Raw genomic sequence first — 27,847 nt, forward strand, 5'->3', positions numbered from 1 at the left:
GCACGGGGCTTGGAGAGTCACTGAACCAGCCCCCAGCTTGGGAAGTGTCTGCGTTCCCGGGGCCGCAGAGCCCAGCGGGGGAGCCTGACGGCTGAGTAGAAGCCAGCTGGTGGTCAGCGGGACTGGTTCTTTGTGTGTCCGGGCTCGGTACCTCTAGCTGGGACAGGAGCCATACCCACGTGTGTGGGTTACAGACCTCCCACAGCTGAGGAAGCACATCCCAAGCTGAAATCCTTGAGGAGCTGGTCACCCCGCTTGTATCAGACTCCAGGCGGCTGGAAGCTGGGGCGGCTGGAGCATAGTTTGAGCTTTCTGCCCTTCTTCATGCCTATCCTAAGCCAGGTTTGTTTGCTGCTCTGCCCATCACTGCCCCAAGCAGCGCTTGGCCGTGCCAGAACAACGTGCAGATAGATATCCCTTCTCTGCCCCAATGGGGTGTACACCTGACCCAGTGCACTAAAAGCCCGAACAGCAACAGCTACCCAGGGGCACCTTGTAAACTAAGATTTTTTGGACCATAAACTTTCGTAGGCAAATACTTCATCAGATGCATATGATGAAGTGGGTCTTTGCCTACAAAACCTTATGCTTTAGTATATCTGATAGTCTCTAAGGTGGCATAGGACTTCCTGTTGTTTTTGTGGACACAAACTAACATGGCCACCCCTCTGAAACTTTAACAACAGCTGTGTGAGTGCAATGAAAGGATCCTTGCACTGACCTCATGGGGGAAGGTGATAAAAGGCAGAAACACCCCGTCATCTTGGGTGGAACACCTGCCATCCACACTCATTGTTTCCTCTCACTGGCATCCAGCCACTTCTCACTGAAGTGGTGCCCAACATGGGGGGGTTTGTCATCATTAATGGGAGGGGGGTCTGAAATAAATTATACAGGTAAAAGCACAGGTTCACCAAGGAAAAGTGCATCTCTATTAGGGGTATTTTACTAGTATAGCTAGAGATTTGCAAATTTATGGGAATGTGCTTTATATTCCCAGGTATCTGCATCTGCTGATATGGACACAGACACCTGTAGCTCATTCTTGCAGATGCTGATGCACATTTTGTAACTAGAACCCTGGAAATTTGCAGATACCTGTGGCTCATTTTTGCAGATATTGGTGCAGATACAAATTTTATAACTGCAGCTCTCTACATGTAGCTATCTACCATTACAGCACTGCTAGTGTAAGCGTGGCCTGACTGTTAGGTGATCAGGAAACATCAGTGCTGAACAAAAAGAAATGCCTGTGACACAGCTTGTTAAAAAACTATCCCTTCCTCCAGATGAGGATCTAGCCAGAGTGATCCATGTGTCCAACACTTTCAAGTTGGTTAATTGTAACTCACTATTTCTGGGGCTAGCAGTGGGAAAGTGTAGTTGCCTGGCTTCCCCATGAGACAGGCTTCTGAAAGTGCATCACTCTACTTGCTGTGCACTGATCCAGTGGTTTCTGTCAGTGCACTGATTACCAGTTGTTGCCTTCCCACTAAGTGTGTTTATTGCTTAGTACATTTTTACCAACCCCACTAATAGTAATATTGGATTTTTCCATGCTGAATCTAATATTTTGAACCTCTGTCATATTCTGCCAGACATTAATTTTTTTATGCTTTAGCCTTTCAAGGTCTATTTTAATTTGTTTTCTCTGTTTTCATTCACTGGGCTTGTATAAATTAAGAGAAGATGATGAAAGTAAAAATACCACTTTAAGGAGCTCTAGACTAAAGTTGCTCTAAGTGGTTTCACCTGAAGGAGTGGCAAAGCAGAATGGATAAGAGACTTCCAGACACACCTCTGCCTGTCTGAGGACAGGAGGTGATGTAGTTTTCACAAAAATAAGTGTATGGAGGGTGGGACAGTGAAAGTAAAAAATGGATTATTCAAGATGTGAGTGGACTGCTACTAAGATCTCTCTGGGAGAGATTCTGAGATGTTGTGACCAGCCAATAAGTGAGGAGCAAGCTTGGGCTCTTTGCTTTCAGTCTTGCCATGAAATGAAGCTGCTGGCTCAGGGCTGCCACCCTGTAGTGGTTAATGGTCTGGGAAGCATCCTTATCCACTCTGATGGTGCTGTTTCCTTCGTGGTGGGTCCTAAATCTGGTAAGAAAAAAGGCAGTAGTGGGTGGGGTTCTTAAACAAGTTTTCTTCCTCTAATAATGTTATGGGTTTCTTTATCATGCCTGTGAGAATACAGTTTTCCATGGTGAATCCAGTTAATCCCTCTACAAATAGAAAGTTAATCTGTTGTATTTCCTGATCTGTCTTTGAATCCAATGTCTATGCTTCTAATATGAAGGGCTGTATTCTCCAAACCAATTAGGGCATCAAGAGACATTGGGCAAGTGATACTAAGGTGGAACATCACACCAGCTGTGTTTCTACCAGTTAAAGTATCACACTAGGAGCCAAAGGTTTTTTTGGGGGGTTCTAGCGCTGCAGCTGTTGCTGTTCCTCAACTCTAATGAAGGCATAAAATATTTTTTCTTATTTACAGTGATGTTTTGAAATTCATTTACTGTTCGCAAAGGTTTTTGTTAAAAGTGCTGTAGAAGTACAACCCAGGACAGCTTTTTCCTTTAAAGGTTATTTATTGGATCGTGGTTGAGTCCAGAGATTCTGGTTTGGGGTCATAGATGCAACTCTTTTGCCCTCCCCCCGCCACGATGCTCACACGTGCACTATATTATCTGTAGGATGACCAGATGTTCTGGTTTTATAGGGACTCCCAATATTTGGGGCCTATTACCCCTACTCCTGTCCTGATTTGTCACAACTGTTGTGTGGCCTCACTAATTATTTGTGTCCTAATCTGAGGTTTTGGTGACCAGAGACCTGATTAATCGTATTGCTGTACTTTCAAGCCTGCTTGATTTCTGCTGTTAGACGTTTGCCAGAAGTAGAGTTTTTGTACTGGTATAGGAATGTCAGCATTGGCCATGGGTGGTAAGAGAAGAGGGACCAGTGGCTGATAACGACTGGGGATTCAGCAAAGCTGAATCACATTCCCACATTCCTCTTTTATTTTTTTTATTAAAACTCTCTCAGTTCTGTGGCTGTTCCTAGATTTTTTTTTCTGTTTGAGAGAAAAAACGTAGACAATAAATATGCCTTTCTTTACCAAAGGCAAACATTGGTGTAAAGAGAGAGCTATATTTAGGCATGTTCTCTTCCAATGCCCTTCCTGCTGCTGCCCCCCACCACCACAACATGCAAACTACTGGCTGTGGAAGGAAAAGAAAATTATTTTTTCTTTGGGTTAACAGACATCCACTAGTAGGTCATAACCCCCCAGGCCTGGCTCCAAATGGAAGATGAACCCAGTATCTTTTCCAGTGACCTGCAGTCATCTCCAGTTTGATCCTCCACTTTCCTGAGAGGGTAATATCACCCAAGGCTTCTGTGTTTCCACTGTGACACTGGACAATTTAGTCTTTGGAATGCTATGAGTCTAGCATACCAATGCACATTTTATGCAAAATGAGTCATGCGAGTTGTCATTGGAAGAGTTTTATAATCTGCTGAATGATTATCTTACTTGAATGCATATATGTGGTGTGTGTTTGTTTTTAATCTAACATTAATCAGCATTCCAATGTGCATGTATTTCCAATGCAGTCATTGTAGTGGGCTGGGTCATGCCCACTAAACAAGATGCTTTGAGACTAAATAGCTGGTTGTGAAGGGCCAATGCAGGGTAACTGGCTGTTGGGGAAAACAGTAAGCCTTAGAAGAAGCTTTTCTCGCACCTGGTGAACCTTCCTTAGACTGCAACAGATCTCACAAGGTCATAAGACCAACCCACCTATCTCTGGACTTCATCTTGGGATGTTAGTGTTTTTTTTTCCACAAACTGAGCTTTAGAATAAAGTGATTCCACCATATGCTAAAGCTGAATAAAGAAGGGAGAGAAATCATTGATGGCTCTTCGCTCCCCATACAAGAAGACTCATGGAAATACTGGAAGAACAAAGACTGAATTAGGGGAAGTGCAGGACCAAGGCTAAAGGGGTTTCTAGCCTGCATTTGAAAGACCTGGGGATTCCAAGCTGCATAGCAAGTGTAGCTTCTGCTTTAAGACTCTGCGATCCATTTGTAGCATCTGTCTGTGTGAGATTGTTTAATTTAGATCCTGTCTTTCTAATGTGGTAGATTTAAATGGGGTGTGTGTGTTTGTTGTTTGTTTTTTTTTTTTAATTTACTAGGCAATCTGCTCTCATCTGTTTGCTGTCACTTAAAATATATTTTTCTAAAATTAATAAACTAGGTTTTTTGCTTTCACTAAACCAGTAAGTTGGAGTGAAGTGTTTGGGACCTGAGCTCAGAGAGGCTGTTGCGTGTTCCTTTCCCCACTGAGGGAGCGGTGAACTGGGTAATAAATTCATACTGCTTGGGGTTTGGGCCCAGGCAGGACAGTATCTCTCTGGAGTTCTAGACTGGAAAGCTAGAAGCTATTTCAGTGGTAGCCTTTCTGCTATTGCTTCATGGAGTGGCTGTGCGGAGAGGCAGCACATAGCTGCAGCTGGGTGTGTCCCTACCTGTTTGTATGCCTGTGGAAGTGTAGGTTGGGGAGTGGGTCTGCATCTTGTCACAGCAGCAGGGTGTGAGAGGGAGCCAAGGCTGGTTGATAAGAGGGCTCAGTGATACCCATTTCAGGTGGCACCCTGAGGGGAACCCGTCCTATCCACCACCAGAGAGAAACCAGGCACTGACTCTGTTTACTCTCTAGGGTGGACTTAAGTCTGTGGGGATTGATAAACTGCTATATTTAACTCTGTTTCAGGTGTTAACATGACTCAACAACTGGAGGACCAGGTAAGACTCGAGTTGAAAGATGATGCTTAAGACTCTGTGCCCCACCACTTTTTGGGGGAAAAAAAAAAAACCACGGCAAATGCACAGATACATGTCTGCATTGGCAAACGGGCTAACTATAGGAATCTTCAGTGGCACAGCAGATTCATAAGATCCATTGTCATCTAATATTCCTGGCACTCGTGCTGTCCGGATGGGATCACTCAAGTGTTATCCCCTGTATGGGAGAGGAAGTCTAGGGGACATTCAAGGGCTAAATGCAAAACTGATGCAGATGCATGGGGCATGAGATACCCTATGTGGAGAGCATTTCCTGTGCCACAGCCCTGCAGTGTAAGAGGAAAATGCAGGCTGCTCTTCTTGCTGCAACAGCTCACTTAATGTTAGCTACCCCAATGTGGGTGTTAGATGTGAATTTGGCCCCAATCTCTTGGGCCCAGTTTATCCAGGGAGCATCTCAGTAGCTGCTTGTATAACAGTGGTAAGATTTGTTATGTGTCAAAAGAGGCAGATGCTTTTAAACGTGGGGAAAGGTGCTGGCGTGTTGGGAGGGGTCAAATCTTGGAATATCATTTAGGACCTTTATCTCCACAATACCATATTAGTTCTGTGTTAATCTGAATGACCATTTCCTTGGCTTCTGTTTGTAGTTGATGGAGAGCCTGGGAATGGTGATCTACAAAGCTCTGGACTGGGGGATTGACAACTATATGGAGCGAGAGCTGAGTGGACCACTGGAGAAGCTGATCTCCCTCCTTCTGAAATTAGACACTGAGTCAATCAAACCTGCGATCACTCTCCAGGATGTCCTCAAGGTTCCCCTCCACCCCGTATTTATTTTCCTATACAACCATGTTGGTTTCTCTAATGTATGTGTACTTATCTCACCACCTGACTATACCAGCACATTCTGGGAAGACACAGTCGAGGTCCCACCAGCGCCTGTTAGCTGGTGCACTCTGAAAGATTGCACAGATATGGGAGAAAGGAAAAATGAGCAAGGTAGTTCCACGGGCATTGTTTGGGCAACATACACATATCCAAACAAGTGTGCCATTCAGCTTGTAGGAAACTTGTGCCAGCCTAGGCCACTGGCTGGGACCCCACATAGTTAGATGGTGTTAAGGGAGGAAGGGGAAGGCTGGGCAAAGCAGGGGTTAAACAGAGCCTCTTGGCACAATTAGCCCCACCCTGGTTCACCTGCAGCCAGTGTCAGGCTTGGAGGCAGTATAAAAGGGGAGAAGCTAGCCCAGCTGGGGGCTGACCAGCCAAGAGGTAGGAGCTGTCTCTGGTGCATGCAGTGCCTGAGTCAGAGCTGCCACCAGGTCAGCTGCTGAAGGAAGGAGCCACCAAACCCTTTCCCAGGCAGAGATGTGGGGAGAACCTCAGAAAACCAACCCCCTGCAGAGAGGAAGCTAGAGTCTTGGGGCATCACCTCAAACTAAGACTACAGGCTTTAGGGGTGGGCTGCAGACAAGGGGCCTAGCCATTAGGCCACCCTGCCATCAAGGGCGGGGGCCCCACTTACACTGGTGCAGCTACTAACTGTAGTGAGGATGGGGAAAATGCACCATGTGTAAAGTTGTAGTTACTTATAAGTTCAGTTAATATCTATAGCACAGCTAGGATCTTCGTCTCCAGTTTTCTCCTCTGTGGCTGTCTCTTGCTGCCAGTGCCTGCTATGAACTCAACCTTTTAGGAACATGCCTGCAGGCAGCATGATTGAGTCCTACTTCTCCCAGTCACCTATGGAGGGCCAGGTTATTTGGATGGGGTAAGTCCCTATTTTTAAAGAGTCATGTGCGCATCCATAAAAAAGCATGATGATAATGCACTTGGCCTATCACAGGCAGGACTTCTGCAACCGAGAGGCCCGTCAGTACTTGCAAGATTCTGTCTTCCTGAGACTCTTCTTGACCTAGCAGCTGAATTGCAAGCTGTTAAGAGAGACTAGCGCACTGTCAAATGTGGATACTCCCAGTCACTTCTTCCTATATACCAAGGAATTGCAGGATGCTGTATTCAAAAGCAGCAGCAAAGCTAAAGGAAACGCTTCATCTCATCTTAAGAGTTATCCTCTTTCCAAGCAGCTGGCCTCTAGCAGGCAAAACCAATGATGTAGTGGTTTTGCAAATGTACTTCTAGGCTATATTAACTTTTAAAATCCCAGAATACCTGCTCATATGGGGAGAGATTCTGTCACTGGAACTAAGGCAGTATGCAGGCACTGAGAAAAGTTATGTCTAAAGCAGCACGTGCTCTTTTGTTAGTGAGGAATAGTTTCTTCAAAGCACTGTCCAGACATGAGCAAAAATTAAATATGGAGATATTCCTGTCTCACAGAAGTGGAAGGGACCTTCAGAGGTCATCAGGCCCAGTCCCCTGCACTTACAGCAGGACGTACCACTATCCCTGACAGTTGAGCTTCACTATGGCTCTGCTATTTTACACACAGAGAAACTGAGGCACGAAAAACATGATTTATTCAAGATCTTGCAGTGGGTTCCTGAAAAAGCGGGGATTTAAATGCTAATGATTCCTACTTTGTGCTTGGTCCATTACTGTTCTCATTCAAGTTTTCTTTCTGCAGTCATTAGACAACTGGCTGGTGTGCTCAAGTCACAGAGCAGCCATAATTTCATTCTACCTGGTTTATTTATTTTTTTTAAGGAGAACAGAAGTCTGTCGTGAGAGTGCATGGTGATTTCCTCTAACATGCCATCTTTTCCATGTCTCAGAAAATGGCAGTCTCACCTGAAAATGAGTTATTTAAAGTTCTGGAGATGTCTTGCATATGTAAGACAGGAAATTACATAGCTCCCTTCGTTATTGCTGGTACAAAATTGGCTTTTCACTTTCCCTGTTCCACCTTCCTTTGTCCTCCCAACAGAAGGGAAGGCTTTTCTGTGCTTTAACATGCAAGGGACTCAAGGCAAGGTGTTCCAGTTGCCTGAGTAAACTGGAAAAGGAGATCTAGAATCCCTCCTACCCCCATCCTTTATTTCAATCAGAACTTTGTCCTTCACCATCAATGCTGAGTATATGACTGAATTTCATTTCAGATCTGTGAGGAGCATTTGCCACGGCCTGCTGAGGCTGCCAGCTATTACAGAACGATCTGCAGGGCGCTCTTTGCTGAGTATGTAGATCTTCAGAAGCTAATGCACACCATACAGAGCTCCAAAGAGGTATTTTGGAAGCCTCATTAAGCAGCAGTTTCTTCTTACCTCACACACGTAATGCCAAACTAATCCTCTTCCTTTTCCCCTCCAAACAGAAGGTGATTCAGCTAAGGGTCTGCTTTCTCCCTGTCACCAGAATACATTCATCTTGTGTTTTGTCTCCCAAGTTACTGAAGTAGTCAGTACAACGGCTGACAGGCTGGATACAGGAATGACTGAACACAGTACAGGCTAATGATCCGCTCACATGTTTGTTTGACAGAGTCTAAGAAGAATGGATGTGGAGGACTTGCTGGAAAATGACTCTGCGAGGGAAAAGGATAATTACTGGGTAGGCATTTAGAGTTCTTGGTTTGTATTTTATTTTCCACTCTGTGAGGCCTTCCAGTGACTTCCCAGCTTAAAATGAGTCAGATGAACACACCTAGTTAAAACCCTCTCAGTGCCAAGTGACACATGACATTTAAGTTCTAATTCTCAGGGGGGAATTGCTATCCACCCCACAGAATTCTCTTCTCTTTGGTCTTGTCTGCACTGCCAGCTTTGGGGAGATCTCCTACTGGAGCACTGGGAAACAAGGCTGTAGCTTAGTCAGTGACTTTCTTGCCACCATGTTTCGCAGACCTGCTGTGAGGAGGTTTAGGCAATTAAAGGACATTGGCCTCAACTGTTAGAGCTGCACAGATGCTATCAAAGCTAAAACAATGGTGGAACATTCACAGAAAAAAGCTCAATATCAATATAGCTTCCATGTTTTGGTTTTTTGTTTTCCCCACCACCTGCTTTAGCCTATCACTCTAGTTGTCAGACTCCAAGATGGCTGGGGCAGGGAGAATGGCTTAATCTGTTCCATCCTGGGCCACTGAATTTGGTGTGCAACCAAAAACAAACAGCTCTTTTGACTGGAGCCTTGCCAGGGTAAACCAATGCAGTGGAGTCTGTAAGAGACAGGAACAGCAACTCCCTAGAGACCTGTTCCCACTCCTCTTGTCTAAATAGTGTTCACTTTGAAACATAACAAACCATTCCTGTGAAAATGTTTGTGACATTTGTGTTTAGGCATCTTTTCAATTTTGTCATGTATTAAAATAAACTAGTGAGTTAACTCTTGCTCTCTAGACCACCGAATCAACCTCACGTCACTTATTCAGGGAAGAGCCAAGTAAATCCATGGGCTTTGCAGTGTGGCCTGAAATCCCCTGGACTCAGCTTTATTAAATTAAGAAAAGTGTGGTTTCAAAAGCCCCATTGCCAATCCTCTACCCTTAGTCTCCCAGATGCAAACCTCCTTCCTCACCATCCCACCCCACCCCCAAAAGCCAGCTGTTTGCACCATCCTGCCAGGCAGCTAGGGCCTGAACTAAGTAGGGCTCTATAGATATATGGCTGTCTTGAATGGCATCTGGTAGCTAAAGCAGTCTATGGAGCACAGGATTATACACTCCAGTATGCTGAACATCCCCATCAGGCAGGCCCCTCCTTAGGCACACCTATTACAAACTGCTTCCTAGCAGGAGGTGTGTATATATAAATTGGAATATCTAAGACACCAATCACCTTGACGTCAGTGTTTAGATGCCTCTTGGGAACATAACTGTTGCACCAGCCTTTAAGTGTATCCTTTTTCACCATATCACTGCTATGTGGCTGGAGCGTGCTCATAGCTCTATATCTCTTTGTGTTAATGGGTCTAACACTGTTGGCGTTTCCTGCTTGGGCAACCCTGGCACCAGTAGTGCCTGGGACACACGTTTTAGAAACCTGCACAACGTTCTCTCTCAAGAAGTCTGGGTAGCCCCATACAGAGTCTGGATCACATTAAGGTCCATGGCTGAGATGGCTAAGAAAGTACTTAATACCCTCCTGTGCAGTGAAGTGCTGTTACCAGTAGAAAAGTGACTGATGCTGATTGCAGTAATCACAGTACCAAGATACGTAGTCTTGTCAGTGAAGGCAGTTCAGCTTAAGCTGTCATACAGCTGATTGTGTCCATCTCTTTTGCTATTTGCCAATTTGCCTGCAGTCTTGTCTTGGACACCCCTGGGTTGAAAGGGTAGTTCAATATTCTGCTCCTCCAGAAATACAATAGTTCAGGAAAGAATGACTTAGTGTGGCTGTCCTTTACTTTAGTTGCAGTCTTCTACTTTTGTAGTGTAAACAGGATTGGAGTTTATCTAGGCTAAAACTATGGACAGGCCTGGTTCTTGATTATCACGGCATGCAGCTAAACACCCCTCTCATCCCTGCTGCTGGGGGGCTTGGTTATGGCTCTTGTCAAGTCTTCCAAACATCCTGCCATGAAGAGTAATCAAGACCTAATATTGCAGATCTTTTTTGGCAGAGGGGGTAGGTGAGGAAGGCTGCAGGGAGGCACTTAGTTTTAAGGCAGTCCTAAACCAAAAAATAGTAAGGCACCCAAACAGCCTTCTTATTGGGTTCGATTCTCTCTTAAGCTCAATATAAGAAGAGTTAAATCAACAATTTAATGACGTTTCCTGAACGTGTGGAGCTGAACTGAATGACTTTGTGTTAATGAGTGTGATCCTGCAGGCCCAAGCATCAACATAGAATCAGGTGCCTTACCTTTGATGTAAAGAACAGGATGGATACATATTGTAGCTGAGTCTAGATCCCATAGTTCTGGTTAATTTGTGTTGCTTCGGCTTTGCCTCTTTTCTTCCTCCCTTATTTTGAGCATTCAAATAGATTATAAAGTTGCATTTCATACCATAGGCCAGTTTTAATTATCTTAATATCTTGCCTTGTATCTTTTTCCAAAGACCTCGAAGAGAGATTCAGAAACAATAGGCCTTGTAACAGTCATCTGAGGTAGCTAAATTTTATTTTAGCCATTTTCTCAGGCAAACTGTGGCACCAGGCTATACCCCAAAAGTTAGTGGCAACTAGGATGTGAACCCACCTGAGTCCTCCTTCCCCCCTCCCCAAACCATCCTCCTGTTCTGCTCTGTACTGTACTGCTCTGCCTAGATTTCTAAACAAGCGTAAATGAAAATCTGAAGCAGATATGTGTGCAGCTACAAATAGCTTGTAGTGGCTAGCTGAGCCCCTTGTTGAATGAGAGAATGCCATCTCAGAGGTTCCAGAGACCTAAGTGGCTCACGTTGCAGGCTAGCTTGTGGCATGATGTCATCGGGGAACTGCGGAATGGTGTGAGGCTGCGCAAGACCCTGGAGCGACCCCACTGTAGCGTTCCCCCCAAAGAATATGCCCGGTCTCCCTACGAGCTCTTGGCAGAGGACATCCGACGCAAGAAATACACCCTCCGCAAGGTGAAGGTGAGCAATGGTTCTCAACTTGCTTAGTATGGAATCTGCTACTATAGTTTTCTGACATCTGTTTGATTAAACCCAGCCTTCATCCTCAGACTCATTCCTTCTGAGTAACTGCCAGGCCTGAAGGATGGGTGACCCCTCATGAGCTCCATTTGAGCATCTCATGACCACCATATTCACCCATCAACTCACTTCATTTCCTAGAACTAAGCTTAGCTTACAGCGGCTTACGCAGCAGTACCCTGTATGAAGATACGTCATAAAACTGACCCTCGCTTACTCTCTTTCCCAGCTCTGGAAACCCTGATCTATCTCTTCACAGGCTCTGTAAGCTGTGTCCTTCCCGATCTCCTTGGAAGTATGCAATTAGGCAATAGAGAACTCCTCCATGAGAGAGACCCAAAGGGAAGTTTACTACTGGGATGCCTCAAGCAGAGGGCCAGAGCAGCACACAAATGGGGTGGGGGTTGGGCAAAATAAGGAAAGCTGACCAAGCTCCCAACAAGTTCTGCTGTACTGGCTGATTTGTGATGGGTCAGTGGGCTCCAGTGCTGCTGATGGCTAAGATGCCCAGGGATGATGATGGAATTCCTCAAAAGGACTGCAGCACCACATGCTTGCCACTGTTTGAGTCAGCAAGGAGTTGGGTCAGTTCTAAACGCTGGCATGAAATGTGATGTCTTGCAAGCCAGCTCTGTGGCATGAGTTGGGAAACAGTTTTGTGATTGATCTGTTGTTACAAAATCTTGCCTATCACACTAAACCCCATTTATAACTCATGCATCTGCTTTTCCTCTCTTTTGCCTTCTAATATGTTTCTGAATAATCCTAGTCAAGCTGTGGTTCACTTGCTTATAGCTTCTGTGCACAGGTTACAAGTACTGAGTGTGCTGGGGCTACAGAAATTTCTGGCTGAGTGTGGAAACTGACTTGTCAGAAGAGGTATGTCTGCTGCTCTGGAGATCTTCACTTATCCAGTGGCTCTTCATAGCGCTCAATTTCATGTTGCAGGCATCAGAGAGGAAGCCGAAGGAGCACTCCCCCAGAGAACCCAGTCTGCATGACCTGCTCATGATGGAAATAAAACAACCACGGAAACTTCGTCCATCTGCCATAGAGAGAAATTGGAGCAAGCACAAAGGTAGCTAGTGGTACTGCTGGGCATCCATTAGTAGTGGTAGGCATATTTGTGGTATGTGAGTTGGTCATGGGTCAAGTAAGGGAGGCTAAGGAGCTCTGGCTCAGTTTTCAGAGGCACTGGCATTGCTGCTTTACATACATAGAATCGTGTATCTGGAAGGGATCTCAGGGTCATCTAGTCCAGTCCTCTGCATCTCTGGCTTATGTCACTTGCTAGGGCCTGGTTGCCTTGGCTGGAGTGTCTTACCTCTTATGAGAGAGAGGATAACGGGCTCGACTCTGGTGAGCTTAAAAAGAGGCGAATGGCTGCTGAGCCATCACTGCCTCCAGGAGTTCCAGTATGGGACTTGGAGCCTTGCATCTACAGCTCATTATGCTGCAGGTTTTTGGCTTGGTTTATTTTTTTTTTTCCAGATACCTTTGTGATGCCAGCCCTTTCCTCGAATTTCAAGTGTGGCAATGTCTTATCTGTCCAGAAGGCCAGTACAGAACTTACAATTCACCAAGTTAACAAAGAGCTACTGGTCCCTGACCTGCTGGTCTCAGAATTTCAGGTGAGCCATTCAAATTACATCTTGTTTTTAGAGAATAGAGTACCCATCAGTTCATTTGAATCCTATCCTCCAGAAACCCAAGCCCTGGATAAAAACATGATTATGTAGTATAGATGGAGCTTTAAAACAGAGGTTCTCACTGCTCTCAACGTAAATTCCAAGACTCCTTTTTTTTTGTAAGAGTTGGGATCTATGTAGCCAACATTAGCCAAAATGTTTTTGACTCCCCTTCCTTCTGTCATAGTTGTCCACTCCAGAGGTGAACAACAAGAAGTCCTGTGGCACCTTATAGACTAACAGATATTTTGGAGTGTAAACTTTTGTGGGAAAAGGACCGCTTTGTCTGACAAAGTGGATCTGTGCCCACGAAAGCTTATGCTCCAAAATATCTGTTAGTCTATAAGGTGCCACAGGACTTCTTGTTGTTCTCGAAGATACAGACGAACACAGCTGTCTCTCTGATACTTGTCACGCTGGAGGCGTTTAACTTGCGTGAGTAAATAATCTCCACTCTATCCCATACCCTGTGTAAGGTAATCATTCAACCTCTGTTTGTGGAATATCTATGCAAACACCAGGGCTGACAGCTACCACAGGTCCAGGGGCACAGTAGGAGAGTGGGTTCTGAGAGTGGAAGGGTTGAGGCTCAGGGCAGTCAGTCCTGCCCTCCATGCTCCCCCAGAGCTGTGCATGGAATGCTGCCACTGCACTTCAAAGGGATCCAAGGCAACTGCTCCTTTTGCATTCCCCATCCGAGGGCCTGAGAGCAAATGATGACTCTGGTAACTCGCTAAAGTCATCGGTCATCTTCAGAAAAATCTCAGAACTGTTCACGATCAATTCATGTGTACTTGGTGTCTGAATTTCAAGCTTTTTGTTTCTGTTCCCCATGCAATCACTACTTCTGGCACAAATATTCCTGTACAAAACCTGGAGGTTTATTTTCTATTTGCACTTTTGTCAGTGAAATGTTTTCCTCTGACTTAAGCAATTGCAAATGTGACTGGATATTTGCAGAATTATCTTTACGCTTGAACTGTACAAGTACAGTTACAGTTGGTAGAAACTTGTGATCATTCACAGTCAATAGCGCTATATGAGACACTGTCAGCTGAATCCTATTGGTGTAACTCTAGCTTGTACAAATGCTTTTAGTGAGCAGGATTGCAGCAGCACAAGCTAAAAAGTTCAGGATCTTTAAAACAAAGCCAAGCTTAAGGCATCCTGTACTCTTAGGATCTCTTCTCAGGCAGGTTCTATTGTAGGGGCTTAGGCTTTGCTAGTTTGGATTAGCAAGAGAGGCCAAGACGTTTAATACCAGGAACCATCTGGGGTCACCCACAGAATCTCCTGAGTGGCTTTTAAGAGTTCCTGCCTGCAAACTGGTGCTAGAAAAATGTAGCTTCTGGCATAGGCTCAAAGCTTTAGAGGAAGAGTCTAAATTGAAGGGCTGACTCTGAATAGCCTCCATCCCTGAGTCTTGTGAGGTAGCTGTAGCTGAAGTTAGGATTTGGGTAGTGTAATAGGGAGAGAAACTGAGATATAAGCCCTTGTGTTAGAGGCTGGGTATGAGGCCTGAGGTACGTATTGGGCACGCATTGCTAATATAAAGCTATGCTAGCAAAAGTTAGGCTGTGAGCAAATGTTAGGCTTTGCCTGCTTGTAAGGTCACAGTATTGGGCTAATGCTGCAAAAATACACATATTTAAGGAGTGCTAGAAGGCGCAAAGTACTTTGTGCAAACACACTTCAGGAAGGTGGCACTGGACACAACAATATTAAGTATGGCACTAACCCCTTTTCTAAAAACGATGAATACCCTAACCCCTTCTAAAAGCAGAAAAGGCTAGGATGACAGTAATAAATTACAAAATAATGGGTGGTAACCAGCTACACCAAAAATGTTAACTAACCACGTTAGTGGAGCAATGCATAACTTGTTTGTACTAATGTATAAAATAGTTTCACCACTACTGCTTACCTCACCACCACCACCAGATGGCTGCCTCTCTCGAGCCCCTGTTGCCTCATTCGTTGTCGAGGAGGAGCATATCTGCTATTCTCAGGGGCTGTAGATTATGTTGAGGTGATATTTTACATCCATTGCCAGAATCTCCTATCTGATCCACAGGAACCAGATTTGGCATTGGAATTCAACTTGGGAGTCCTCTCGGACAGATCGGTGCTAACATCCAGCAGCACAGGTTAGTATGTCCTTTTCTGCCTTGCTCTACCCTGCCACAACATGGTCTCAACACTTGAATCAGTGAGTCCTCCACATTCGTGGAAACTGTCCCTGGTCCATCTTCCTTTGCTTCAGCCTCCTGTGAAGCCACTTGTCTGCAAGAGGCATCTGAGGATCTCCCTGGAGTTGCTCACACGGAGAGTGACCTTTCAAGTCAGTTTCTTGCTGTGCAACTTGTTGAATCTGTTTAAATTGCACATCTTCAGTTTCAGACCTCAAGGTGTATGTTATGGTACCAAACATTCAGTAATGCTTTAGAATGCATGAATGAAAGGAATGAAAGTTTACCATGTGATTTAAAGTAGATATGCCACATGTAATATATGATGTTGGGGGCGGGGGCACGGTGCGTGATGTGGTGGTGGTTCCAGGCATTGCTGAAAGGGGCAAACTTGGGCAAATGGCTTTTTTTTTTTTTTTTTTTTTTTTTTTTAAAAGAAAAGCCACTTACAGTCCCAACTGGAGTTCTTCCACCATAAGGCAAACCAAACCGGTCACAAAGAGCACCTCTGCTGCCTTCCTGGCTAGCAGCAAGTTACCCAAGTGAATCCCTCAGGTGCACCAGCTTCCCTGGTGCCACAGTCATTATCCCTCTTTGTCCAGATGGGAAGTTATGAAACCCAGGCTCAGCAAATCCAAACTTGTTCTTCCATTTCTCAAAAGGACCAGCCAGATTCCCAGGTTAAGATATACCTAGCTCTTACCCAAAACAGCACACTGTACCAATCCTTCAGAATCTAAAGGTTTATCAATAAAAAGAAAGAATAGGGTGAGAGTTAGTGGTCAAATTACATAATCAAACATAAATTTCTTGATACAGGCTGCAGCAGATGAAATAGGCTACTAAATTAAGTCTCTGGAATGTGTCCTTTGTTAGAGTGGGCCAACAATCCTTTTGGACTCAGCTCATAGCAGAGTTCTTCCTGAAGTGATGTGCTGGTCTGCAGACGAGAGATTCTCAGGGTCCTCTTAATACCTCTGTCCATGTGGAGGGAAATTCATTATTCCTCTGTCTGCAAGAACAAGATGCATGTCCTCTTTTAGGTATTCTGCCACTGGCAGCATGCCAGATGACACACACCTGCTAAATTCCAGAGGGGTAGGTTGGAATCCATTTTGTTTACCTGGCTGGGAATTCTTTCACAATAGTTTGCCCCACCTCCTATTGTGTTCTTGCAGACTTAACACTTCTAATACAAGCACAGAGTCAATCTTATAACATCACATACAAGAAAGATACAGATACAGCATAAACAGATTCAGTGAGTTTCAAGCTTTCATTAGACACCTTACTTGGCCTGTTTTGTACAAGATTTGGTGCAAATTTAGGACCATGGTTGCAATAATGGTTCTCATTAAAATAATGGCTCTCTCTTAAAACCCACAAACATCACACCATATATAAACGTCAGGTGCTTGCTTACATTTCTAATCAGAATGTACCCAATTACTTGGGCATTTGTGCTCTTGGTGAGTGGTGGAAGGGAGGAAAGAGGGTCTTTAGAACAGCCTTCGGAAACTGATTGGGCTGTAGCACTTAAGTGATCCATTCATTTAGAGAATTTCTGGAATTTCCCAGATTGCACCTACACTTGTTACCATTTCCTACTTTTTCATTTCCAGATTTCTCTCCAGATGGCACGTTTACCCCCCACAGAATGCCAGTGCAAGGAGACTGTAAAACAAGCAGCTCTCGGAAACTAAATCAGCAAAAGCCTTCCTGGCGAGGGAGGCCCAGGTCTTCAGGGAGTGTACTTCAAACCAAGGAACGTGTAAGTCCTGTATGGGTCTGTAGCTCCACTACCAGTGAGGTCACAAGCTGGTAATGAGCTGGCCTGGCTACAGTGCCAAGGGTTGTAGCTTGATGTTGGGATAGAAGTGAGCTCTGCAATGAAATGAGGGGTGGGGGAAATGGAATGACTCAACTTTCCTAACTTGAACTCTTACTAGAGCTGGCCAAAACATTTTCAATAAAATGCAGGTACAGCAATACCAAAAGTCTTACAACTTTGATAAGCTTGCTGAATTGTTTAGTGGTTTTTATAACAAACAGTTCATTTTTGATACTTCCCAAATAAACATTTTAATCTATTTTTGGTTCCAAATGACTGTTTGACTTAAAATGTCAATCTAAATCGATCCAATTTTAAATTATCTAAATTGAAAGAAAACATTTTGACTCAACCCTTTTTTGGGTTTTAGCATTGATAGCAAGCACAAAAAAAATCCAGTGTTCAGACAGTTTTGCTGTTCAGTACTTGCTCCTCTGTCAGTTCTTAGCATAGGTGGTGCTGTACTGTTCCCTTCTAGCTTGGCTAGTCTGAATATGCGCTGAGGTAACAATCCCTTGATGAGTACCATTTAAAATCAATGCACTTTCCAGAATGCCAGAGCTCCTGAAAAATGTTAAAAATGCACCCAAAGATATATTCAGCAGAAACTAGTACAGGCTGAACTTCTGGCACTCTCTCATCCAGCAAACTCTGTCATCTGGCATGATTTTAGTTAGCTGATCAATCACTATCATGGGTGTGCCCAAGTTTCCCGTGGTCCCATAAAGTTTGCTTACAGCCACCAGTCCAGGCTCTCAGTGTGCTGTTTAGCTGTAATTTACCCCTTAATGTCTTCTAAGACCCCAATAAGCCATGCAAGTTTTGGTAATGATGCTCAACAATATGGACCACTGGCCAATTCTCTCATTCAGCGCCAGTCAGGTCCCAAGGGTGCCAGGCTAGAGAGGTTCAACTTGTATCATTCACATTCTTCTTACTGATGTTTAAAGTCCATTCATAAGCATGTTACACAGTGCTCCTAACTGCACATCAGGAATAAAGAATTTGAAAGTGACATTCGGAAAAGCAAGCCATCATTGACCCCACCCACCCCCTGTCACACTGCTTCCATTTCTTTCTGTTCCAACCCTGCACTGATGGAGGTGGAGTAAAAAGCCAGCCAAACTGCTAGGCTAATGGTGTGCCACAATAAATGTGCTGGCTACTCTGTTCTGCTCAGTCCCCCTTTGTCCCCTCCCCCGACCTCTCAGTTGACAAGGCCCAACACCAGTTTTAAAGCAAGTGGTACCAAAGGTGCAGCTAGATAGTGGCAGCTATGGCCTCAGATCTGGTGTTAATAGGAACATGGCTTTTTTTAAACCCACTCAAAATAAGCTTCCAGGCACAGTGGTGACTGGTGTGGTACCCAACTCCTGTCTTCTAATAGCTTAACACGGGGGCTGGAGTTCAGGTACAAAGTACTCTAGAACTCTTCTTCCAGTGCTTGGAGAAGGTGAACACTCTTGGTGCATGTAAGTGGGTCATCCTGACTGCTGTAGTTGCCAAGCCTAGAACACTAGAAACCAGGAGGGACAGTGAGAAGCTGTCAAACATGGCTTATTTTATCCCAGGGTATGTGCAACCCAAGACAAAGGGGGAAGGCTGGATATGAAAATCCTGTCTGAGTGAAAATGGGCCATTTCTCAAAAGTATGTTCAGTGTAGCTGTTCAGAAGGGAAATAACCTGGGCCCAAGAAGTTTCTATCCACATGTGGATGCCTTTAGCAGCTATCTTCAAGTAAAAATTAAACCTCTGCACAGTGACTAGCAGGGCGTAGGTAGCTTGACTGTGGAGCACTGATCCACTCTATGTATTGCAGTGTTCAGCATCCCAGTCCCTGCTAGGTGTTTAGAAAAATCACAGGAGCAACAATGCAATCCACAGAGTTAGGCGCTTGTGTACATATACAATTAATGCAAATTGCTGGCTTTGCGGATTACTTTCTAAAGCACCTTACTAGGCAAGGAGAGAACTGACTGTGTGTGCACGTGCACATGCGCACGCGGGGGTGGGGGGGGGGTTGGTCCTACTTCTTGGACAGGCCCTTCCCTTCAGCCTTCATGAAAGGGTCTGTTTGCTCATGAGCCACAAACTGGGAATATGGCTCCTGGAGTCCGGCAGTTAGGGTTCTAAATTACTGTTGAGTTAAGTGCTTGGCTCACACCACACAACTTGTGGGGTGGGGCAGGAAGAAGGTGGTGACAGTGCCGCCCACCTTCATAGCTTTCTGTCCAGTGGATAGAGCGGTCACCCAGGTTCAATTCCTCCTTCACCTCTCTGGGGTGTTCTAACCTCTGAGCCATGGGATAGTCTGGCAAGAGGCTCAGTCTCCTGATAAAGCTGGAGCTGGCGTCTCCTATCCTTCACGTGGGTCCCAAATCTCTGGGCTTCAGAAGAATCTCTCTGGCCCAGGTTAGTAGTGATCCATAGGGGAAGAGCTGCAGCCGAAGAGACTGAGAGCACTTTGCTGAGGGCATCTCCCCTCAGAGGGAGGGGACTTGAACCTGAGCCTCCCACATGAGTGCTCAAGCCACTGGGCTGAAAGTTCTAGGATGGTACCTCTTGGGCCCTGCAGGCTGGGCTTTTAAAGAACCTCAGAACATGCCGGCTGGATCCAGCTCTGCCTATGAACTAGCTGGAGGAGCACCCATCTACCCCAGTTGTTGACAGCCCTCTCTGAGAGTTAGGCATCTGGATGCTTGGAGAGAGGCAGCAGTGAGCTGACACTTAGAGGGTTGGCTGGTTGCCAACTAGGGGTTTTGTAGACCACAGCTGAGCCTAAAACTTGGATTTAGCTTCCTAAGTATCTTTGTAGCACTGGTCCTCTGTGCTGACTTGTGTACTGAACCTCTAAATAAAGTCCCTTTTGTGGCAGTGGCGGCTGCGGCTGCTTTGTTGCCTGTTTTGCAGAAGGGGATATGTTGCACTTGTGTACCAGGGGTTGTCTTTCTTTTGGGCTTATCTTTCTTCCTAATGCAATGAATGAGATTTTTGTGTGGGCAGCAGGAAGTACAGCTGTGGCCTGAAGCGGTCTTTCATGGTTGGTCTTCAGAACATGCCTCACCTTCCAGATTGGAGCTGGGCGTTTCAATGGTCATCCTTTGCTCCCCTCAGACTCTGGCATGGCTGGACTGTGACTCAGAAGGATACTTGGAAATGATCTTGGGAACTGATGCTTGAGATCACTTGGGCACCTACCATACAATAGTCCAGCATTTCCCAAACTAATGTGGCTATTGAACACTTATGGGCTTGGAATATACTGATGGGACACACAGATGCTGGTCTGAGGGTGAGGGAGCGGTGGGAGGGAGGAAAAGGAGGGGGGAGAGGTTTCATACTGGAAAAATTGTTGCACATAATACTCAAATTGGTTTTTTAAAAGTTTTTAGGTGTCTTATTTTACAAAGAACAACAAAAATAATCTAAATGAACAACTAATGTCCTTCTGATAGAACAGTTAACAACCCTGTAATTAAGCATAAAAAATAAAGTACAAACACAAAACAAAGCATCAGTTTTACAGCCAAAAGAATGATGGTTAGTGTTCTTTTGTACAAAAATAGGAAGGACAATAGTCAAAAAAGGACTGTCCTTCATTAAAGCTTAAAAATCAATTTTTATGAAAAACGCAAAACGAATTAGGTAGAAAAATTGTTTGACTTTTGGTTTTTAAATTTGTTAATTTTTATTTTCTTGCAGTTTTCCATAAAAAAAGTAACATTTGATTGTTGTTTTTAAATGGGAAGAGTGTTTTTGCATCTCCATTTTGGCACAAATCACATTACTATACTATTAGGCATTATAAATATTAATATACCTACAATCTAAATATTAAAATACCCTAGTATTTTTGATACACACAGTCTTTAATATTTTAGAAAAATATTAATAGCATTGAAATCTTTTTCACTGCATATTGTATGGAACACCAGTGTTCCACGGAACACAGTTGGGGAAACATTGCTCTAGATCCATCAGTAACGTGGGGCTGGATTTCAATTTGAGTTTAGCGTCCCACTCGGACTACTGGCTTTTCTTTGGTCTGTTCTCTTGCATAGGACTCTCTGTCTCCTGTAAGCTGGCCGTCACCAACCATTGCAGAACTGATTGGAACCAGGTATTCCATGATGATGTCTGAAATGGAGGGCTCCTGCCAAAGAGACAGTTCTAGGATATCTTCAAGGGTCAAGGTATTTACCATTCCCCTCTGATGTCTTGCCCTTCCTTTCTGAAGAGTCTGCCAGCTTCACTCTTCTCTGTGCACTCGCGTCCTCCTGTTCCTGGAAATAAAAAGTTCTCAGTAGGTAAATGGATCCCAAGTGGCTTCACTTAATTGTATTTTATGCTGATCTTCAAGAGTCCTGGCACAGTCCAGATGGAAGCTTTAGACGCTGCACACTGTTAAATTTCTAAATGTAATTTTCATGCTGAATCTAGACCCTAAGTAGTCCCTAGCACTGCCTCCTATTGTTCAGCCGATCCCTTGCTCCCAACATAAGAGAGAACTCTGTCCTAGCTGGCCCACAAGAAACAAATAAATTTAAGGTGGAATATTTAATAGGATTTCTGACACCCTGAAAGATGATGTAAGCAAATGCAAACCCAAGGCTCTAAAGTAGGCTTCTTTAAGTGTCTGAAGGACATTCAGATACTTGACTATTAGATCAAAGTGCTTTTTTACTTGAGCAAAAGAGAGAACCCTGAAAATCCACAGACATCCACTTTACGTTTGCAGGTGCCCACATCCACCACTCATTTTTACAGATATGGATACAAATTTTGTATCTAGAACGTTCCAAATATGTGCATATCCACTTTTGTAGCTGTAGGTACACACACCCACAGATGACAATGAGGGTATTTGCCCCTCATTTTTACAGATGCAGATAAAAATCTGGTCTCCAAGTAGGGCTCTACTACACAAGGAGGGATAGCTCAGTGGTTTGAGCATTGGCCTGCTAAACCCACAGTTGTGAGCTCCAATCCTTGAGGAGGCCACTTGCGGATCTTGGGTAAATAGACTTAAAAAAATCTGTCAGGGATGATGACAGGTCCTGCTATGAGGGCAGGGGACTGGACTCCATGAGCTCTGAAAGTCCCTTCCAGCTCTGAGTCAGATAGGTATATCTTCACATTAAACAGGTTGCAGGGTGAGGCCTGCTAATTGCAGGGACAAAAAGTGGGCCCCAGCATAAGAAGTTTGCTCACCCTGATCTAGAGCACTGGTTATTATCAGAATCGCATCTTGTCATCAACACCCACGTTTGGAGTCTTACCTGAAAACCTCTTTACCTGGGACTCTTAATTCTTGTCTCTGCCATACTGTATATCTAGCCTTCAGGACACTGAATAATATGGAACATGCTATGCTGTACTGCCAAGAATTGCTCCCCATTGGCATTCATCGGTAACTCTTATCTACAGGTCTGTTTCCATTGCCACAAGCAGATGGTTTTCCTGTGGCCTTATATGTGTCATCTCTGTAGCAGGTAAGCTGATGCAGAAAACTGTCATGGAGTGGAAGAAAGGATCATAAAAGCTATTCTAAAGTGCCAAGCACTCATCTGACTGTGGCACTCAATGGCACAAGTGGTTTTGCCCTTTTAATTTTGCCTGTGTAGTTAAGCACTCTCAACTTTTCTTATGGTTGGGAGTGAAGGGAAAACTCTCTCACCTTTATAGTGCCTTATTTTATTTTTAAAATTCGTGGAAGATAATGACATTCTTACCATTCATGATACATGCTTGTTTCCCCTCTGCTGGAGACAGCCATCAGTTGCATGGAATCTGACTTGTCCCCAGAGTCCTGGGACAGAGCGTGGCATAGTTCTAGATCAGGTTTCTAGGCAAATGCTCCAAGCAAGAATCTTATGGATGATCTGTGAATGCATCAGTGACTTAGCACATGTTGAGAGCCCTCTTCTCGTTCATAAACCTAAAGGTTTGCTCCTGGAGGAAACCAATCTGGGGCTTATAACAAACTTAGTCATTGTAACTAAACTTAAGGCAGGAGGAGTTCATTGAGTATGGGTCATCGAGCAGTGCTCAGGCACCCTGTCATTTGGTGACCCAGTTACACAGCACCAGCACCCAATTATGAATGTTGAGTGTGTGTGGCAAACAATGAGCAGTTCCATAGGCTGGAGCTCTTTCACACAAGATCACTAACTTAAGCGAGTACATATTAGTCTGCTCATGAATGACCAATGAATGGGAAGGTTCTAACTGTGAAGCCAAGGGAACAAGTTATAATCTCACATGATACCTCTGAGCTTATTTGAAAGACACTTTGGCTTGCAGTATCGGGATGTCCTGAGTGCCATGCAAATAATGTTTTTATATGTCCCCTTTAGCATCATCTGCTGCGATTGCTGTGTCAAGGTAAGTCCTTTACTCTGGACAATAGACAAGCATATTCGTTTCTGTGCCTTGAGCCTCCCCAATGTGTTTAACTATTCATAGAAAGTATTTTCTGTCCCACTAATTCTTCCAATTTTAAACCTCTCTCCTGCTTGCTTCTAAGAAAACTGCAGAAGCGCGCTCTCAAAATTCCAAAACAGTAACAAAATATGTATGTACACAAGTGTGTAGACCGGGGTCAGACACCTTTCTGAGGCAGAGTGCCGAAATTTGAGCTTATCAGCTCTATATATGGTCTGAGTGCCGGTGATGCTACTTAGTCACTATGGGTGTGTCTACACTAGCTCCCTACTTCAAAGGCAGCATGGTAAGTAGGGTGTTGGGAGATTATTAATGAAGTGCTTCATTAAGCTAATTCTCCCCTGCAGCAACTTCGAAGTGTTAAATTTTTGAAGTCAAAGTCAAAATTTTGAGGAGTAAAGATGCCCAGGCACTTTAAAGTACTGGTGTGTTAGCTGCAGCTACGCACGCGCCAGCATTTTGAAGTTTAACACTTAGAAGTTGCCGTGGGGGAGACTTAGCTGAAGTGCTGCATATGCACCACTGCACATGATTAATAGTCTGACACCCTAATTACCATGCACCATTTTGAAGTAGGGAGCTAGTGTAGACAGCCTATGAGTCCTACTTACAACAGCTTCATTCATGAATAAAGATGCAGAGCTTTACCGTTCAGATGGTGGTAGGTAGCATTAGCTGGTCTTTTGTTAATCCACAGGTGGCATGGCTTTGAGCAAGCGCTTGGCTGCATGGGTGAGAAGGGGCAGGGCTGCACTCCCACTTTGTGCGCCAATGAAAATCAGCTCACCTGCCACTGTTGGCATGGATGCCAGGGGTTGGTAACCCCTGGTATAGACAATTGCATAGCCCAGTTGATGAGGGAGTAAATGGAAAACAATTTCTGGCTTTTATTCAAAGCTTGGTCATTAACTTGCTGTGACATTTAGAAAATTGCCCTACTGTGTTCCTCTTTTTTTCTCTCCCCATGCTAATGAAGCTGATGATGATTCCTATGCATCTGTGTAAAGTGCTTGGCGATCTCTGAGAAGTACTTTATTACAGTAAAATCTTTCATATCTGGCAGCCCCATGGCTGGGAGATTTGCAGATACTCAAATATTCTGGATAATAGAGATGCATACCTAGCAATGCATAACACTAATGAAAAACAAGGTTAGATATTAAGAAACAAAAATGTAGGCAGAGTACTTTATTTGCCAACAGCAGTAGTATTGTACATGGTAAACTTATTTATATGTAACTTTCACTACACTGAACTTATGGAAAATGTAACTAAAATTTACTTATGGTTAAAATGCTGGTTATTTGAGAGTTCTGGATGATAGAATGCCAGATATGAAAGAGTCTACTGTACCATGAATTTTCTGACCCTGGTACCACTAAAATCTCTCCCCTTACTAGTATATTGACATGTCTAGTGCTACACTTGGCAAACTTGCCCTGAGCCATAGCGGCTTTCTAAAGCGCAGAATTTGTTCTGTTGATGACTTAAATTTCATGACATTCTGGTTCTAGATGTCCATGCCTTTCAGGCCATGTGTGCATCTTCCGCTTAGCTTAATAAAAGCACTCCGACTCTCCAAGGAGGAGGACCCAGCTACCCAACACCAGAAAGCTATGCTTTTGTTGATAGAAGTAGAACAATGGGATTGTTCTAGGTGAGTGGGGTGTTTTGTTTCTTTGGGTGTTTTTGTTCTTGTTTTTCAATGTGAGACTTGCTTTCTGTAGTCTCACTTTCTGGGTGTCTTAGAGTTCCTTTCAAGGGAAGACCATTGCTTCTGGGAAACAACCTGCACAGGCAAATACAATTGCTGCTGTAATCTTTTCCATCTATGTGAGGAATAAATTTTTGCATGTGCAAATATGCACCACCAACAGAAACAAAACCTAGCTGTGAGCATTCTACTAACCAGACGGGTGGCAGCTAAAACTATCCTGAGCGGCTGCACAAGCACACAGCTTACAGGCAACACTGGTTACAGACATCATTAGTGCTCTTGGCCAATTGTTACACTGAATGACTGTTGGTTGGCCTACTGTTCTGGTTTATTAATGACTGGATGTTAAGTTTTGGACAGAGATGGGTAAGGTGGACTACAGTTTAACACTCACCTGAAAAACTTCCAGACATAATAATAGCTTTCTGTGACGCTAGCGTAGGGAAAAAAAATCACCTGATAATCCCTATTCAGTATCTGATTTATTCCCAGGGAAAATGTCATTTAAATAGAGGGTGTGCCTTCAGGTCAGAATTACAGTATCTGAGCTGACACTATTCTTGGAAATGTCAGCAGGACAGGAGAGGAGATTTTTACTAAATACACATTTTGTAATTCCACATTAAAATAGAGCTATTACTGTCAGAAGACATCTCCCAGCTCTTCTTTAGCTGCATCTACACGAGCCTGCTACTTCGAAATAGCCGCTCGCCACGTGTAGACATGGCGGGCGCTATTTCAAAGTTGGCACGGCTACTTCGAAGTTGAAATCGACGTAAGGCAGCGAGACGTCGAAGTCGCTATCCCCAACAGGAGATGGGAATAGTGCCCTACTTCGATGTTGAACATCAAAGTAGGGCACGTGTAGATGATCCGCGTCCCACAACATTGAAATAGTGGGGTCCTCCATGGCGGCCATCAACTGAGGGGTTGAGAGATGCTCTGCCCAGCCCCTGCAGGGCTCTGTGGTTGCCGTGTGCAGCAGCCCTTAGCCCAGGGCTTTTGGCTGCTGCTGCTGGGGGTCCATGGTGCTTCCATGGGGTGTGTGGGCTTGTGGCTCTACAGACAGCGTGCTGTGCAGACTGAGTGTGTCTGGGAGGGGCCCTTTAAGGGAGTGGCTAGCTGTTGCCCAGAAAGTGCTAGTCCGCCCTGTGACCCTGTCTGCAGCTGTTCCTGGCACCCTTATTTTGATGTGGGCTGCTTTGGTGTGTAGACGCTCTCCTGCAGCGTCTACTTCGATGTAGTGCTGCCCAACGTTGACGGCACCAGCCCTGGAGGATGTGTAGATGCTATTCATCAAAATAGCTTATTTCGATTTCGCTACATCGAAATAAGCCATTTCGATGTAGCATACCAGTGTAGATGTAGCTTCTGACATGTTTCAGACTTAGGGTCTGAACTTCCCCAGGTTCAATATATCACAGCTTAGTTGCACACTGGGGCTCATCTTCACAGGCAGGGACTTTGTGGCCCAGAGTGCTCGTCCCTCAAGCCAGACTAATAGTTTTTTTGCTCATTGACTATGCTACATGTCTGAGTGCATCTGAAAAATACATCAAGTAAAAAGCAGTGTCTTGTCTTGTAGAATGTGGGGGAGATCCAAGTAGGTTAACTTTTTCTCTTTTAGCCCTTCCCTCTTACTGCGGGAAAACATTTGGGACAGATTTGGCTAAGGTCTGGATGTTGTTGGCTTGTGATGTAAGGGGCTGTAAAGCTATGGTCAGGTTGCCGGAGGGTGGGGGAGATCAGAAGACAGCTTTTTAGGTCTCTTCCTTCTGGTCTGGAGTTTCTGTCCATGAGATCAGAACTGGGAAACTCCTCTGGGATTTGAAAGGTCTCCCTTTTGAAAAGGACAAGGCTGTCCACTGCAGCAGTTGGATTTGATCTACTTCTCAGTTTGGGTTAGGACAGTGTTTGGGATCACAGATGACAGCCCATTAACATTTGTTTCACAGTGGGTATCTGCATTCTGAACTAATTGGAGCTCTGCCAACATAGCTGCTCTCATTGTAAGGGCTGGCAGTAGTTGGTGCCGGAGGTGACCAGCACAAATCACCAGGTCCAGAGTGTCTCACAGAAGGTTGTGACCCCCCCGCCCGCCCTGACCAGCCATAGCTGTAAAGAATGTATATTCGTAGCTGAGAGGATCTATTAGCAATGGCTTTAGGATGCAGACAGTCTTGATCCACTGGAGGCCATCTTCTCCGTCCTGTACCCGCACGCCTCCCCCGCAACCTCCCACCGTGAAGCATATGAGCTGGTGCTTTTGTTCCACTCATCCCTTAAACTGAAGGGAGTTGAAGGTGCTCAGCACCATCCAAGACTGTGCTCTAGATCAAATGCTAAGTGGCTGTTGGATGCAATGGGGAGAAGGGTTGGCAGAGCACTCCACCTATTTTTCACTAAAGCCTGGATTCATTTTTGTGACTTTCAGAGTACCACTAGTGTTTGAACCCCATTGCCTCGCACAGCCTCTTGCCTCTCAGAGAGAGACCATGAGGGATTGGCCTTCCATGGACATCTGTAGCAAATGTGAGCAGTACTTGCTGCATGTCCTCTCCAGCCAGCAGCCATGCATCCCTCCCAAGAAAAGGTCCAGGTCATGGGCTGAATTGGAATGA

General features: G+C 44.7%; 1 protein-coding gene across 1 annotated transcript; it reads left to right on the plus strand.

Moving 5' to 3' along the window:
- Window positions 1-1,689: 1,689 nt before the first annotated feature.
- Window positions 1,690-27,847, plus strand: LOC142011587 (protein spire homolog 1-like). The gene is given in 16 exon segments (XM_074991365.1): window positions 1,690-1,698; window positions 1,866-2,106; window positions 4,787-4,818; window positions 5,469-5,633; window positions 7,881-8,006; window positions 8,263-8,331; window positions 11,114-11,296; window positions 12,305-12,434; window positions 12,848-12,987; window positions 15,119-15,191; window positions 16,856-17,004; window positions 21,127-21,258; window positions 22,493-22,557; window positions 23,422-23,449; window positions 25,024-25,166; window positions 27,661-27,847. Coding segments are annotated over 16 exon segments (1,872 nt in total).

Source organism: Carettochelys insculpta, chromosome 1, assembly GCF_033958435.1.
Source record: "Carettochelys insculpta isolate YL-2023 chromosome 1, ASM3395843v1, whole genome shotgun sequence".
NCBI lineage: Eukaryota > Metazoa > Chordata > Testudines > Carettochelyidae > Carettochelys > Carettochelys insculpta.